Here is a 17,755-nt window from a genome sequence, read left to right as displayed (position 1 = left end):
TGTCCTGAGTCCAGAAATTCTGCTGTCCTCAATGCTGAGTGGAGCACAGGTTTATCCTGTGGTTGCTCTGAAAGCCTCCCCGTCTCCTCACTCCCACCTTCCGCCATTCTGCTAGTCCACTGCCAAGATACTACTATCTCAACTATTTTAATGTAGAAACATCAATGGGTTTCCATTGCAAACAGACCAACGTTTAACTCTAGGCTTGTATGCGGGGCTATATACCATTCATTCATCTTCCCATCCCGGACCCATTTATTACCACTCCTATATAAACCCTAACTGCATAAAACAAGACCCCAACTCTTACTGGCCCTTATCATCTCCTGGTGTCTGTCGTCTTGTTTTCCCAGCTGGAATGTTATCACCTAGTGAAGACTTACCATTGTGGTTTAAATGGCATGTTCCCAGAAAGTCGCTAGCTTTGAATACAGAGTCTCCAGTGAGTGGCTGTTTGGGAAGGATTAAGAGGTGTGGCCTTGTTGGAGGATGTGTGTCACTGGGGGTGGGCTTTGAGGTTTCAAAAGCCTTTCCCCACCCTTCAGTGTAGTGTACCTTCGGCTTTTTGCTATCAGTTTGAGATGTGAGCTCTCGGCTATTCTCCTGACATGCCCCTGCTCCCTCATCACGGACACCAACCCTTTGGAACTGTAAGCCCAAGTCATTGCTCTTTTATAAGTTGCCTTCATCACAGGTCTTTTCATTGTAACAATAGAAACATAAGGAAGACAATCACTTTGGAGTAGGAACCGGGTGTCACCATTATTACCATCCTGAACCCCACACTCTCATCCTTTCTGGGTATCTCTCATTACCCCTCTGTGGGGGTAAATGTTATCACTTTTCAGTGATCCTCTCTCTGCCGTTATTATTTTTCTTTGAGACATGGCCTTGCTGTGTAACTTAAGGTGGTTTACCTTCTTTGCTCTACCTTCTGAGTGCTGGGACTACAAGTGTGTACCTGGTGGTTATATCATCACTCTCAGTCTCCTACACTAATGGGATGGGAGGGCCTAGGTATCTATCTAGTAACATTCTCAGGAGAAGGATTTATGTCCTCATCATACATAGGGACAGTACTTTGCGCCCCATTTGGGGCTTGTTAGGAGTAGAAGTAGGGCACGAGAACAAGATCCTAAGACCTGAGAGAACCCCCCAACAGGGTCCATAGGACCCAGGGACAGATGGAGGCAAACTACCTGGGGGCTGGCAGTGGGCACCAAGTCTCAGGTTCCACCCAGCATGCTCTACCATCACTTCTGTCCTTTGCCTCCAAGGAAATCATCTGTCATTTTCTCTTCCTCCACTTTCTCTACCCACCATCTACACCAAGTGCTTGCAGACTGAACACCAAAAGAGGACCATTAATTATAAATGGTTTATAAAAAGCAATAAGAAAGTGAGTTACTACCATAAAAGATAATGCCTTTGGGTCCCATAATAAAATTCCGCCCCTGTGGAGAGCCAAGGGACCTTTTTTTCTCACCTAATGCAGGAACAGCCAACTCTGGAGATGGTTTCTGTGGGCTTGGCCACACATGCCACCAGTAGCTCAAAGAGATCCTTCAGCATGGTGTTGATCATGCTCTCATACCTGATGTCTACAGGAAGAAGTAATAAAGTTAGGACTCTGGTGTATAGAGAGAGAATGAAATGGCCATCTCTAGCAAAAGAAGAATGTCTAAGATGAAAAGATATATATTTGGGAAAAAGAAAATAAAAATAGCATACCTTCCCTTATACCCCCTCAAAACAAACAAAAGACAGCAAAGCAATGTTTTTCGTGGAGTTTTTTTTTACCCAATTTTGGCATGTTTCATCCCATTTATAGATACAGCAAGATGAAGTATATGGTTTGCTTTTTTTTGGTGTGTATTGATCAAAGTTCAGCATATAATCAATCTACTCAAACAAGACAGAATATAACATATGGCCTGAAAGTGAATTGCTGAAAAAAATATGTCTAAAAAGGAAAATTTTAATATGCTTTCCTTGGTGCTGAAAACTGAATTACATGTAAGTGCTCTTGGAAAACAAAACTATCTCTTCTCAGTTTGGTGACTTCTGAACTTTGTCAATCTGGCTTCCATCTACACATCATGTGCAGACTGAAGGAAAGAGATAACCCCAAACCAGTCTATTTGCCACCCCAAGGAAAGCATCTACATGTTCTTCCTAGGGTCCTTGTGATGCCACAGAAGCGGTTTTCAGTGGTACTGTCCAGGCACCCCCCCAACCCCCACCCCCGTGCAAAGCAACAGCCTGCTCAAGAACATCAACATCCATCTCTTAAGACACACTCCCAACCTACATGTTCAAATCCCTCCCTCCTCCACCAGCTGTAGATCCCCCTCCTCCAACTGTGGAAAACCCTCCTCCATCAGCATTCTTATTTTGAGGACAGTTTGTCCTCACTTCTTATTCTTGCTCTAGACTCCTTGGGGCCAACACCCTGCTTGGCTTCTTCTGTCTTTTCTAACAAGGAGGCCTCTTGACACTTTGTTTAGAAGCATTGCTTTTTCTTCCTCCTAAACCCTCCAAAGCAGCGCATGAGCAAGAATCCCACTTTCACAGAGGTCCCCGCTCAGGTGCCTGGGCTGCTGTCCTGCCTATCTGTCCCTTTCTATCTGCTACTTTCAATATAACTCTCCCCTAGCATTTTTTTTTTCAAAGTGCCACAGGCATTAAGAAACTTCTCATAATCCCTGTCTGTTCTTCCTGGCAACTGGAGCCTTTCCTAAATTCTATTTCTTTTACTCACCCTCTCTAGATAAAGAAGAACACAAGACATCCCACTTCTGCATACTTTGACTATGGACATTTTACAAAGTTATGTATTTGAATAGGATTTCCCTCTCCTTATACATTGCAATGCTAGACCTACTACTAGGTATTGTATCTTCAGCAGCAAGCATAGAGCATTCTGTTTGATAATTTTATAGAATTTATGGGTATCAGCCTATCCAATGGTATGTGCTATTAGATTCCTGGCACTAACCACGTGTTTCTACTTCATTTATTCCCTGGACAAAGGCCTTTGCATCAGTCATTCACTAAGCACTTGGAGGCAAAGCCCCCCCAAGGGCTGGCTCTGGTGCTGTAGCTACCTGAGTGTAGGAAGCTTTGAATGTGCTCCACCACCAGCTCGCAGGACAGACCGATGGCATGCTTGAAGTTAGCAGATGCCACATCCCAGTAGGAGTGATCCTTGTGGCTACGACGGAGCCACAGGGACATCACAGGAAGAAGAAGGTGAACGACCGCATAGATTCCAAACCCTGGGCCTGATAAAGAGAGGGAAGGGGCAGCATTGTGATTTCATGGGGAGGAGGCGGTTCTTGTCATGGCTGGTATCAAATACCTTTTCCAAAAGATCTACCCAGTCTCCAAGAAAGTGTGAGAAGAATCGACAACTTCCTAGGGGTAATAATGGGGGCAATCTTTCTTTTTATAATTTTAGCTCTGTAGGTATATGAATACACATAAAAATTCAAATATTACCAAGCTAAAATGTCGCTTGATCTCTTAGTCCCCAGATTCAAACACATAAATACATACATGCACAGAGGAAAGAAGGTCAGAATATATTACATATGTATTTATATGGAACACAGTTTTGTTTATTAACAGTCTGGGTCTCATTGTGTTGCCCAGATAGGTCTTGAACTCCCGAACTTAAGTGTTTTCCTATGCAAGCATTTCTCACCACACTGGCTGACAGCTCCAAAGACTACTTGTTGACAAATATGAAGAACAAAGATTATATTGTAAACAATCCTTATTTTCACTGACATATACTATTTCCATTACATACAGGTATAATTTATCTCTTTCAGTATTGATGGGCATTTAAGATGTGATTATTTTAAAAATTCTGTAGACAATGAAAATCTTTGTGCTTCTTTAAAAAACATGAGTGGATTTAAAAACATTTTTTGATTTTAAAATCAAGGCACAAGTAGGGTGGCCTGGCACATGCCTCTACGTTGGTGGTCACAACAGCTAGATTACAAGTTTCAGGCCGATGTGGGCTAAACGTAAGACCCAATAATAATAATAATAATAATAATAATAATAATAATACAGCAACAAAAACCCAAATAAATGAAAGACACAAAAGATAACAAACATGAAAATTACATAGTATATAGAGAGACAAAACTTACCTACAGATAATATTCCACTTTAACATATTTCCTTAAAGTAGTTTTTGAATGCATATGTATGCATGTGTATTTATGTATTTATGAATACATAAAATTTCATATAGTAGATTCCACATTTAAAATAATGTCTTATAAATGTCACTCACTTATTAACTGCTTCTCAGTGTTCATAATTTTTATTTTAGCATTTAAGAGACTTCAACAAATAGATATTTTTAGCACTAAACACCGTATGTATCATGTGGTAATTAATATGAAAATTGAAAATGGCACTTACTGATGAGATGTATTTGGAAGTGGAAGTGTATAGCTCTTCAATGGAATGTTTTTAACTATTTTAACTATGAGACTAGCTACAGACTTTACAACAGGTTTTAGACGGTGTTAATATCAAATCTTCATAACAACGAAGGGACATCATCTCACTGTGGAATTAACTAGTAGTTTCCTTAAGGTTCTAGTTCTATTAGTAAAAACTAAAATTTCACTTTTGGAGAGATGGCTCAGCTATTAAGAACACTGGCTGCTCTTAACTGAACCCAGAGGACCCGAGTTCAATTCCCACCACCCACATGGCAGCTCACAAGTGTCTGTAACTCCAGTTCCAGGAGATCCAATGTCTTCTCTGGCCTCTCCAGGCACTGCATGCACATGGTACACAGACATTTATGCAGGCAAAGCACCCCCAAAATAATAAAAACACCTTGCATTTCTATAAGAATTTCTTTGACTGAGGAAACTTTGGAAGGAAGAATATGTATGCTAAGTTTTTAAAACTCATCTAGAGATGCATTTCTAAGGCCTCTTCTTTCCAACGCAGGGGACTGTCTGAGGCATTATGTGTCTTCTATACCTCTAATCACCAAGACAAGAGGCTGCTCGGTACGGCACGTGCTCATGAGTGATGGATCTATTGAGCTCTCCTGACAGCCCCGGGGCTGCACAGGCTCTAAGATCTGGCCAAGGAAGATGGCGGCAATCATGGCAAATGGCAAAGCCATCTGGCTTATGGAGACACCCATGGCACAGATGGATCAATGTGGGAGTCCAACAGCACCAAACCACACATCTTTTGTAAAAATTTCAGGGACATACCTGACCTATCACTTCACTGTAGCCATGCAGCACATATCCACTGAGCATCTCCTTTCCATTAAATGTAAGAAACAGTGGTAACAGGTAAGCATCTCAAGAGACACCTTCTTGAAAATAGTAACATGTCCAACACTCCCTCCCCCAGTAGACACAGATGTGGGCATTTACCGGGGGTTTTGGTGACATCTCTCAACAGCTCAAAGAGTAAATCTAAGGTTGGTGGCTGGTGCTGCCGGGGACAGTTGGACACAGCTGCGGTTAGCTGCTCCAGCAGGATGATCCAAACTTCTATCAGACCTGGAAAACAAAAAGCAGATCTCTCGGAAACCCAGATATCCATCACAAAGAATCGTCACAAGATCCAAGTGAACACTGCGTATGAATGGCAAAGGACACTGGGATTGACAGTCATCACTCAGAGTGTTAGTCCACAGTGCCTATGAGCAGGCAGAGATTGGTTAATATGGTCCAACAAAGTCAAAGAAAACACAAGTCAAATTCTCCCCTAATTCCCCAATTTAAAAATGACAATATTATATGTAAATTCTGTACTGAAATGACTGTCAGACTTCTTGGGAGCTAATGATAAATGATAGTAAAAGTATAAAATGATTCATTTAGTTTTATTTCCTGTCTGCCCAATTGTTTGTTTTTCCTCATGAGATGGGGTCTCTTGTAGCCCATGCTAACCTTAAACTTGATATTTAGCAAGGATGACCTTGAACTTCTGATTGACATTTCCCATCTCATACATATGCAACATACAGACACCTAAACAGTTCTCAGAACTGATATATTCTCAGATGGTATCATAGATTTCCAATATACATAATTATCCTGCCCAGTGCAAAATGCAAACATTTACAAAAATCATAAGCATACATGGAATATACAAAGCTAGTCATGATAGTTGATGGGGGTACTGTTATCAATTTATAGTCAAGCTGTCACTTTTCCAAGTGCTGTGATTTCAGGCACTTGTTATATACCCTATTTATGCAGTGCTGGAAATCAAACCCAGGGCATCATGCATGTAAGATAACCACTATGGAATAAGCTACATCCCCCTAGATTTCCTGTCAATTCTTTTAAAAGAACAAAATCAGCCACTTTCATTATTTTCTTTATAACTTTAGTGGCACCAATTACATGTTTTGTAACCATTGATACTGTGTCCAAAATGTTTGCCATCTCACACATTCTGTGACTATTAATCACTAGCTCTGCATTGCGCCCTAACTCCAGCTCTGATTATCTCCTAACCTTGCTTTGTTTGCTCTGGTAGGATTAAGGTGATCTATCTTCATATGTGCCGAGTTGGTCCATTTCCACTCAAATCACTGGAGGAAGTGTAACCTCAGAAAGGGCCATGTGGCCTGTCTTTCTATGTTCAACAAGCCATACAGGCTATTTGATGAGGGATACTGTTACGTCCAAGGCTAGAAAACAGCCTTGCTCTCCAGAGTGTGGTCATTAGGGCTGTAATGAGCAAGAAAAATCCACATGTCAAGTGATCCTCAGCTCTGCTAGCTTCTGTGTTCTACCATATAATTCTTTGGAATGACCCTAGAATTTATGACCTTGGCCCATATCTCCATCTCCTCGCCAGTCTCTTCACAAGTTTATTGAGCACTGTCTAAGAGTATGGGAGTGTGGTGTGCTATGAGACTGCTGTGCCCTTCACTCTCTCACCTCCCTGTGTAAAGTTCCTAGGACTTTTATGAATCCCTCTGATGCATCAGCCTTTGTATCAACAGGGTTTCTGGATCTAGTCAAAGAGTGTTTTGAGGACAGAGGGAAAGTAGGTGGAGTCTCTCTTCACCTTCACTTTAGAACACACTTACTGAAACAGATGCTACAATGTTTTGGGTTTTGACTTGGGCTACTATGGAGAGAAAAAGAAGAAAAATATACATGACCTTCTTGAGAGATGTTACCAAGATACCCGGTAAATGTCTATATCTGTTTCTATTGGAGGAGGATTGATAGACATATACCTATTTTCAAGTATTTTAGGGTATAAATTGGCAAGGAGATACCATTGTGTCTAGTTCTGTATATTCTATACATGCTTGTTTTTATATATTTTATCTATGGTTGTAAATGTTGGCATTTTTCATTGTGCAGGGAAAGTAATTATGTGCCTTGGAAATCCATGATGATATCTGAGAATACATCATTCTGAGAAGTGATAGGTGTTCATGTATGTTGCATGCATGCAAGTGTACATGTGTGTATGCATGCATGCATATATGGAGTCAGGGGTTAATCTCCATCTTACGAGACAAGGTCTTTCATTGAACCTGCAGCTCGCCATTTGGGCTAGTCTGGCCAGCGAGCAATGAGGACTTCCCTGTCTCCACATCCCTGCCCTCTGTGCTGTGGCTGCAGATGCATGCTTTTATGCCTGCCTTTTACTTGGTTGCTCGGGATCTGAACTCAGGTCCTGATAGCTACACAGCAAGCATTTTACCCATGGAGCCATTTCCCCAACCCTGTTAAATTTTTAATACTAACTCAAAGCTTTTACTTTTATGTTTTTTCAATTTTCACAAATAATTATAATTTTTTTCTGGTTTTTCGAGACAGGGTTTCTCTGTGTAGTTTTGGTGCCTGTCCTGGATCTTGCTGTGTAGACCAGGCTAGCCTTGAACTCACACAGATACACTTGGCTCTACCTCCCGAGTACTGGGATTAAAGGCGTGTGCCACAGCCACTTGGCTCATAATTATAATTTTTAAGTCCTTAATGAATTGATGATTGATCACTAATAACTAATGTGGGGAACTTTAGATAGATACTTGGCTGACTTTAATCTGTAAGAAGATGGGCCTTTGAAATAAAATTGATTACTGATTTGCACAAATAAGTTCAGGAATGCTTGCTGTAATCTCCCCCACTCTTGACTATTATCAATTTGTAGCCAGCGGGTCATGAATTTTTTTTTCTCTCTCCCTTTAGCTCGAGGCAAATCCCAAGACTTTATTACAGACAATAACATTAGCTTCTGCTCATAACTACATTGGTTGAAGGTTTCAAATATTCAGTCAAAATTATTCTTTCTCATAGTTTGAATTATTTATTACATTAGCTATCTATTCCTGCCTATAATGCTTTCTCTATCTGATTTTATGAGGTTTTACCATTTAAGATATCTATCGAACACTGTAAACTTTTAACCACTCCTGTAATTGAAGGACAAAAATAAAAACATCCTCCGAGAATATTTGAAATGACCTGGTCTTGGAAAGTAGGCCTGTTTAAGAGTGTCATCTGCATTTCCAGATGTGGGCCAGATGAGGTCTTCTGAGACCATAGGCAGCAGGCGCACACAGGAGTCCACACACTGGAAAATCACTTAGAGTCACTAGATACAAGAGGCTGGCTTGCAGGAGATTGCGTGGGACCTAATTTGAAACAAGTTCTTTAAAAGTCTTCTTTTCTGCAGCCTATCAGCTTCACCAGTCACAGATAGTCTCTCTTCAGTAATGGCTTCATTTCCCTGGTCTCTAACCAAACAAGTCTGAGGGGAAGTAATTGTGTTTCCTTGAAGCTAGTGAAGGCATTTGCTCGCCTAGTTAAGCACCAGTGCAATTTTGTCCTAATTTGCTGGATTCAAGAGTTTGAAACTTATTTGGTGGGCTCTGCATAGCTGTGCTGGTTTTGCACAGAGGCGGCCATGTGAGAAGAATGGGTTAGTGCTGACTTTAGGGAGTCCTTGGAAACTCGGGCTAAACTTACCCTGATAAAAATTATTAAAAAAAAACACAACAAACCATAAACATGGATGACCACTCATGATCTGTGAACTAGCTTCATTTATTGCCTAAGATTCTGGGGTTAAGAACACAACAGATCATCCTAGCCAAATCAATGAACTTACCGGTGTCGTCATCAAAATCCGACAGGACTGATTCAATTCCATCCTCACTGCTCGCCGACTGCTCCTGAAGCCTTCGTGGCAAGCTGGCAAGTCGCCCGCTTAGGAATATTGGCTTTAAGGGCATCTTGTAGATCTTGGCCAATAACTAAATAAGAAGACCACACCAGACAGTGCACTTATATATTGTGGAATTCTCAGGGTTAGAGAACAGCAAGATTATGAATCACTAGTAATGGGGACTCAACTAGGATTCCAAAAGAATAAAAGTTCATGTGACTTGCATTCACAAGTTGACATGAGCAGTTCTATTAAGGGGCAGATGCAGTAACACTCACTGGCAGCAAAACAGTGGCTGATTTTTCAACATATGAATTTTATACATTTTTATAAACTCACTAAGATCACTGTGAACATGTCAAGTATTTTTGTCTGTGGGGGACCCCAGAGAAGAGTCCATAGGTAAGTGGGCACCAGACTCTGGCTTTCCCCTTCCCATGACCCAACCTCCCGGGAAGCAGAAAAGCATGAGAAATCTGGGAGATGGAGAGGTCTGAGGTCAAGGTGGAGGAAACAAAAGTCTCTCTCGCAGGCCTCAGCTAAAGACATTTGCTGATGTTTTATGAATACGCTCTGAGGCAGACGTAGGACTTGGAGCTGTGTTTGGGCCTCCCCAGTACCTGAGAACAACGTCTGAGGTAATCCAAAGCAGGCAGGCACAGGTCTGTGGATGTGGCTCCCACTCCTGGGACACAGTCTCCAATCTCTTTACAGTCTACCTCCCCTAGGGCAGTGTGGGGACAGAGACAAAGTTATCCATGTTCTCCAGTCATAACAGAACACCTGCTCACTCACATCTTACCCAAGTAAATATACATAAAAGGGGAAGAAAGGGAACAATTACAGCAACTCATATAACCCTGACAAGATTCCTCTCCCTGAATTTTCTCCCTATGAGGAACATTTCGTCCGTTCTGGTCCAGTACTTGTGGTGGCTGAGAGAATATTTCTGAGCGCCAGTGCATTAATTCACTTCTCTGCTGGATGATGTGACTTCTGAGGCTCTGGTGACAGAGAGCAGTCCCAGAGGCAGGCCTTGCAAGGGTGAAATGAGGCTCTTAGCCTCCCTCTTTGGATTTTATCTGCTGCCAGCATGAGGTACTGAAGGATGATAGCAGATGAAAAGCCCAGAAAGAGTAAACATATGGGGGTTGCAGACACTGGCAACTTAATTGGAATTGAATTCGTTTTTTTTTTGTTTTTTTTTTCATATAGTTGCAGAGATTTAGCCCATCTCTGGAAACGATTTTCTATAGGTAAATAAGGGAGAATGATAATTTTTATTCTCAGTGCCATGACTCTATTTCTATACTTCTAATAAAATTATTCCACAGCTCTGTAATTATAGCTAATTGTCTGCAATTGTAACAGCAAGCACCCTTCCCTATGGGTAAACAGACATAATTACTAGGCATTAGTTAAAATTCAGAAGCAATGAGGCATGCTTCTACATAAAAGAAATAAAGGAAGTCACATTCTGGATTAGGGTTGGCAAACTTTTTGTGAGGGGCCGGAGAGCAAGTACTTAAGGCTCTGTAGGTCATCTAAAACTTCATGTCTGTTGCTGTAGCACAAAGGTCGAATGAAATGGTTTTTTTAAAAAAAATCTGTCAGTGAGTGAGATTTGTATTGTAAGTTTGCCAGCTCCTGGTTTACATTCATACACCTTATAACTGAGAACAGAGGCCAGGGAGAATTTTTACTGTATAAAGCAGCTGGAAACGAACAACAGCATCCTTTCCTATCCTCTCAATTATAGCAGGTGTTACCTTTTTTTATGTTGTATACCCAAGTATATATTGGCCTTCTGGAACCCAGTGGTACACAGGAAGCTTAGTTGTATGGGGTGTCCTGTCTTTCCCATGGAACCCCAAACCTTACACCTTGACCCTCTACTTCACAGATCACACAAAAAAGAGAACCCCCCTTTTCAAAATAGCTTCATGTACATATTAATAATCTGGCATCTCTACATTCAGTCCCTAACTTTTTTTCTCTAAGATAAAGTCTCAAATTTCTAGCATGCTGTTAGGCACCTTTACCTGAGTATTTCACAGACACTCGGTGTGCCTAACTGTCCAAGGAAAATTCTTTAATTTTTCTTCTTTGCTGTGGTCTAAGCATGTGTGCCCACACAACATAAAAACACGAGTGGAAAATTTCAGAAATAAGACATTCCTAAGTTTTAAACGATATGTTTTTTGTCAGCAACAAGATGGAATGTCACTCCTGCTCCATTCCATCTGGATGGTGTTCTGCATCCAGGCTGGATACAGTACCTACCTAGTGTTACTTTGTAGCCACTTGGGTTCCCAGACTGCCAGATATGATATCCATGTATTGTAACCATTTAAAAAAGTTTTACTATTTATTTTTATTTTTATGTGTGTGAGTGTTCTGCCTGTAATGCATGCCTGCACACCTCTTGCATGCCTGGTGCTCAAGGAAGCCAGAAGAGGGCATTATAGCCCCTGAACTGGAGTTTCAGATGGCTATGAACTGCCACGTGGATGCTCGGATTTGAACCCAGGTCCTCCAGAAGAGCAACCAGTACTCTTTAACCGCTGAGCCATCTCTCCAGCCTTTATCATTAGGTTTTGTTAGTCTAATATAATCCCTACTTCATAAATTAGTTATTGGTAAGTTTTACCATGTATATATAGTAAAAATAGAGAATTCACAGCCTTGGTACTATGAGTGGTTTTAGGAACCTACTGGTGGTCTTAGAATGTATCCTTGTGGAGGGCAACTGTATGTAACAGAACAGGATAAGGCTTGCCTACAGTTCAGACTAATTGCAGGTAAATCCTGCACTTTCATTTTGTTCTTACTCCAAGAATAAGGGTGACATAAGGTAACACCTTCTTGTGTCCAGTTTCTTTTATAAAGGAATGATCAAGGTATCAATTGTCTATTGAGAAGATATAAAACATCAACTTTCTATTTGCTTTATTTCTAAGCTTCTCAGACTCCACGTCCAGGAGCTCTCTGTGTAAATCTCTCAGGAGTATAAATGTCTCCTAAACTTGTAGTTTAACTCCTGACCCATTCTCTCCATCTCACCCCCATGAATCTGTGCTCTGCAAAACCCAGCTCCAGCAGGTCATGCTGTGTACAAGACTTCACACTATTAAATGTTACTAACTTAGGCATATAACCACTTAGATGGTCCCTAAAATACATCAGGACTTTCAAGAAGGGGGCTGTTGACTCATACAAAGCACACATCACAGTTACGAAGACTAGAGATGGCATTCTTGTTTGTTTGTTTGTTTGTTTGTTTTTTCTTTTTCTTTTTTCCAGACAGGGTTTCTCTGTGTAGCTTTGCACCTTTCCTGGATCTAGCTCTGTAGACCAGGCTGGCCTCAAACTCACAGAGATCCGCCTGCCTCTGCCTCCTGAGTGCTGGGATTAAAGGCGTGCACCACCACTGCCTGGCGAGATGGCATTCTTAAGCTTACTTTTCAACTGCTAATTGTGATACCGAAGGGAAAGGTTAATTACTGAAGACTATATGGAATAGCCTAAGAAGTGTATAGTTTGAGAATGGATTGTATCACAAGATATTTTATAGACACAGTGAAAAAAATCAACTTCAGACAACCCCGAGTTCAGTAAGCCTCTGAACCCACGTGCTCACATCCCAGGATGCATGCTTGTTCTAGCACCGTCTCCAGGGATGTCCCCAGAAAGCCACGTTGAAAGGGTCTACAGTGACAGCGAGTGTCATTAAAAGTGGGTTCCACTTACCCAGCCCTTTGACAAACTTCATAAGGCACATGATGTAACTAGTGGCTGCGTTCGCAAAGACCTGGATGTTGTCGGTGTTGAGGAAGGCTTCGAACACATCAAACACGGGTGCCTGGCCTTTTCCTGAGTGGGGAGGAAGGGGATAGAATCGTAACAAAGGGAGGTTTTAACCCTTCATGGTGCTTACACTTCCAGCACCTCATAGGTAGTCTTAGAAAAGATCCACTGGAGAAATGTCTGGACCTTTTGACCGAATAGCAAGCACATCTTGCTGCTTCACCTAAATGGGAGCTACAGGAAGGCTGGGAAGAAGGCTGGGTGGATGGATAATGGAGGGTAGGGCTGGAGGAACATAGGCCTGGAGCAATGTGTGGGTCTAAATAGTAAACACGGGGCATCTGGAATGTTGCATCACAGAAGACGGTAGAATACCTACAGACAAGGACTATTTAGACAAGCCTCTGGTAAAATACATTTATTCATCCATTCCTGTGCAGGAGTCACAGAGGCCTGAGCCTGCTTGCCTTGGAAAATCATGCTTGCAAGATTGTCAATCAGGTAGCTCTTGACTGACATCCAGGAATTTGATTCTCAGACTATTCCTGGGCAAGTTATCTCATAAGATGCTTTACTATCCTAGACTGTCAAAAACTTTGGTTTATACTGAACATGTGGGATTTGGTATATGCCAGGCACAATGTGTCTATGGGAACAGTTTCCAGCTTAGTCTTTGATTGGCTTTATGTTGTTGATACTTCCACTGCTAAGGGAAGAGTTCTCTGTGTTCCATGGGAAGGCCAGAATGCAAGGGGACCTATAGGACCCTTCCAGATTCTCTGTTTTTTTACCTTACAAACTGGCTGTGTACTTACTATACTAACATAGTGAAACTTAGTCATGAGCCATGGAATAAACCAAGCCACGTAATAAATCTTATCTCAGCTGTATGCTCTGTCCCATGAGTCCTTCTGCCAAGTTTCTGAATGTCAGGGTGGCCTTGGGGATCACTGACACAATACCCCTGGACTCTTGGCATGCCAATCTATTTCTAGCTAGATCCAAACTGCCTAATTATGATTCTCCCGGATTATACTTTTCTGTTTTCTTACTTGAAATAGATACAGGCTTAGTATACTTTCTCCTAAATGCTGGGGACCAGATGTGTTTAAGAATTTGGAGTTTTTCAGAGTTTAAAATACTTGCTAGAATTGACTGAGACTCTGAAATCCAATTTATTTTGGATTTGGGGGGCATTTCAGATTTTCAGATGTTCAAGTTGTGACATTTCCCCCTGTGGTCTCAGGAAGTAACTCTACATAGCAATTCAGAGTGGACCAACAGACCCCTCGGCTCGAGCAGCAGGACCTGATGAGCTCAGAGCTCTGGGCCAGCTGGTGCCCATCCAACCCTAAGTCCAAGCTGCATGCTACTTCCTGCCAACAAAACATGACTGGTGGAATGGCTTTCCTTCTCTTCTTTTGATAACCTGAGACCTGGCATAAAGAATGAAGGTACCAGAGCAAGAATCACCCAACTGTTCTTACCCATGGAGTAGTCCCCAACCAGGTACTCCTTCACCTCCGACTTGTTCCCACTGTGCACTGTCTCCAGAGCACTGAACAGGGGTCTCCAGCCTGACTGGATCTGCGTGGAGCACACCTCAACCAGCTCCCCGATGGAGGTGACCACCTGCACAGGTGAAGGGGAGGAGATTAATTAACACAAGTAGAACTTGTAGGAAAGGTGGTGTTCCCCGCCCCCCATTTCTGAGTTAATTTGAGTGAAAGAGAAAGACACAATTGAGCCAGCACTCACTTGTTTCCCTAGTAACTAATGTCACTGAGTAAATTTCCACAAGATTAGCCTCCCGTTAGTGTGCTGTTTTCTGTATTGGGTGTCTGCCTCCTCATTGCCATGCTTTGTAGATTCAGGTCCTTCGCAGTTCACGATTTTCAAATAACTCTTACAACTTTGAGCTTATCTTTTTTTTCTTTTTAAAGATTTTATATGTTCTAGTGTTTTGCATTATTTGTATTTGTGTTATATATGTTGGTGTGTACACCATATGCATGCCTAGTGTCCATAAAGGAGTCAGCAGAGATTTTGTATCCCATGGAACTGGAGTTATGGACAGTTGTGATACATCATGTGGGTGCTGGGAATTGAACCTGGGTCCTCTGGAAGAGCAGACAGTGCTTTTAACCACTGAGTCAATTCTCCAGCCCTGAGTTTGTCTTTTTATTATTATATCTTAATTTTATCTTTCAGGGGATACAAGTGTTTAATTTTGATGAGGTCTGATTCATCAATTTTTCTTTTTAAAGGTCATGTTGCTGACCCTTGTCTCATGTTCCAAAAAACTTTAGTCTCACTCATGTTTATAATTACTGCTCTTGCTGGTGTTAAGTCATGACCAATTTTCAGGGTGTTGTGTGTGTGTGTGTGTGTGTGTGTGTGTGTGTGTGTGTGTGTGTGTGTGTGTGTAGTGAGAGGTGAGGGTTGAAGCTCATCTTTCTTACAAATGTCCAAGTAAAACTGGCTGAAAACAGTCTTCTTCCTCTGTTGAATTACAATGGCATCTTCATCACAAGTCAATTGGCCAAACACATATGCACTTCTTTCTTTAGAGTTCTTCTCTTCTAATATGAACATTTGCAACTGTAAGTTCCCTATAAATACTGATTTAGCTATATCCTACAAATTCAGTATGTCATGTTTTCACTCAAGACATTTTTTTAAACATTCCTGTCATTTCTTCACTGACTTAAGGATCACTTAGAATTTTGATGTTTGATTTATACATATCTGAACATTTCCCAAGTTAATCATTTATTATGAACCCAATTTCATTATGGCCAGAAAATACACTTCATGTGATTTAAATTAGACTAAACTTCCTGGGACTTTTTTTTATAGGTTTGCATATCAACTCTTCGGAAGGAAGCTCCACCCACACTTGAAGAGAATGTACATCTGTCACTCAGCCTGGCCCACTGTGGTGCTCATTATCTCTACCTGAGTTGCTGTCTGGCTGTTCTATCAATCATTTCAAGGGAGGGGTTGCCATATCTCATTATAATTCATTTTAAACCACAGGACAATGTAGACAGTGTACATTTACCACATTTCCAATTGCATATAGCTCATACAGTTTAACGTAGGGTCCACCCCGTCTATCCCCACAAAAATTCCCTTTTTCAAAAATGAAATTCTGTGCCCATGAAACAATAACTTTCCTCTCTGCTGTGAGCCTTAGATTGCATCTCCATTTCACTGTTCATGTCTTCATGCATTTCCAAGGTTGCATGGGTAGGGGAGGGGGTTGTGTATTTGTAAGTGGCCCTGTGTGAAGACCAGAAGTTGCTCTCCACCTAGTGTTTTGAGACAGAGTCTCTCACTGAATCTGGAACTCGCTGGTTTGACCAGACTAGTTGGCCATCGAGCCCTGGGAGTTCTCCACTTCACCAGTGCTGGAATGACAGTGTGCATCACAGGCCTGCTTTCTGCACAGGGGCTGGACTCCAATCAGGTCCCCAAGCTTAGACAGCCAGTACAGGGCTGATTGAACTACCTCCACAGTGCCCCTCCCTGTTTTTGTCTTTCTAATATACTGACTTAGTTTTAATTATAAAATACCACTTTCTGCTGGGTGGCAGTGGCACATGCCTTTAATCCCAGCACTCGGGAGGCAGAGGCAGGTGGATCTCTGTGAGTTTGAGGCCAGCCTGGTCTCCAAAGTGAGTTCCAGGAAAGGCGCAAAGCTACACAGAGAAACCCTGTCTCGAAAAACAAAAACAAACAAAAATACCACTTTCTAGTAATAGTAACACTCCCTGTTTCTCTTTTGGTTTTGACCTGACACGTATACAATTGCACAAACTCTGTCAGAGTTAGAATCTGCATAGCTCTAGCTCTTCACTGCCTTCTTATCTCAGCCCCTTCCTCTTCCTCCCCACTCCAAGAGAGCAGCCCAGACTGCCTAAGCACTGTCTATGAAGCCCACGCTGGTTTTACTCTCACAATCCTCCTGCCTCCTGGAGTTGTAGGCACAGACCACCACAGCTGGCTTTTCACTCCATCCGATGATGTGGCTGTTGCTACAAATATCTGTGAAGACTCCCATGGATGCTTTTTCATTTCCCTTGAGCGACTGCCAGGCTGTGTCCTGAACCAAGTAAAGTATTTTCTTTCTTAATCCAGCGTCTGATGTTCATTTCCTCTACGTCTCACCTGTGGTTATTATCTTCTCTGTGCTTTCAGCTGCCCCGGCAAGTGAAGCGGTACCCATCATGGATTCAATTTGCATTTCCTAATGATGCTGAGCATCCCACTTGATTCGACCATGCGTGTGGATCTACTTACATCAGCATTTCGCTCTGTTTCCCACACTCACAGGGCCCTTTGTTCATCCATTCTTCTTTTACCACATTCTTTTATGTTAGGCACATGTCTTTTAACATCTCTGTTTCTAAAACTTCTCTTCACGTATGTGTTACTTTCTCCATTTTCGATGAGGGGATTATAATTTGTACCTTCAATTTATTACATTATACTTCTAGTTAACACTAACTGTATTTTTTTGGGGGGGAAGAAGAATTTTGCTTCTCTATAACCTCCTTTCCTCTCTTTTTCTAATGTTATTTATTTTTATGTTTAAGCTTAGCCTAAGTGAAGCCCAGCGATGTCATTGGCTCCTGCAACCTTGAGAATGTCGTGTGACGAACTATGGCTTCACTTGATGGTACAACCCACTCTAGCAGAACCACCCCGGGGGCTGTGTGTGTCCACCCCTCTCTGGCTGTCA

The 17,755-nt window shown here is 41.8% G+C and overlaps 1 protein-coding gene across 2 annotated transcripts in view; it reads right to left on the bottom strand.

The window, feature by feature from the left end:
• The window catches only part of Arfgef3 (ARFGEF family member 3), a 161,229-nt gene that overhangs the window by 12,375 nt on the left and 131,099 nt on the right, over window positions 1–17,755 (bottom strand). For both annotated transcript variants that reach the window (XM_006986096.4, XM_042262236.2), the window contains exons 23-29: window positions 14,496–14,640; window positions 12,952–13,074; window positions 9,822–9,925; window positions 9,145–9,289; window positions 5,430–5,558; window positions 3,108–3,284; window positions 1,487–1,601 (exon numbers count right to left, since the gene is read on the bottom strand). In XM_006986096.4, the coding sequence (XP_006986158.1) occupies window positions 1,487–1,601; window positions 3,108–3,284; window positions 5,430–5,558; window positions 9,145–9,289; window positions 9,822–9,925; window positions 12,952–13,074; window positions 14,496–14,640 (938 nt within the window). The remainder of the gene's footprint in view (window positions 1–1,486; window positions 1,602–3,107; window positions 3,285–5,429; window positions 5,559–9,144; window positions 9,290–9,821; window positions 9,926–12,951; window positions 13,075–14,495; window positions 14,641–17,755) is intronic.

Source organism: Peromyscus maniculatus, chromosome 16 (assembly GCF_049852395.1).
Source record: "Peromyscus maniculatus bairdii isolate BWxNUB_F1_BW_parent chromosome 16, HU_Pman_BW_mat_3.1, whole genome shotgun sequence".
NCBI classification, from domain to species: Eukaryota; Metazoa; Chordata; class Mammalia; order Rodentia; family Cricetidae; genus Peromyscus; species Peromyscus maniculatus.
This window is presented reverse-complemented; position numbering and strand designations above follow the sequence as displayed.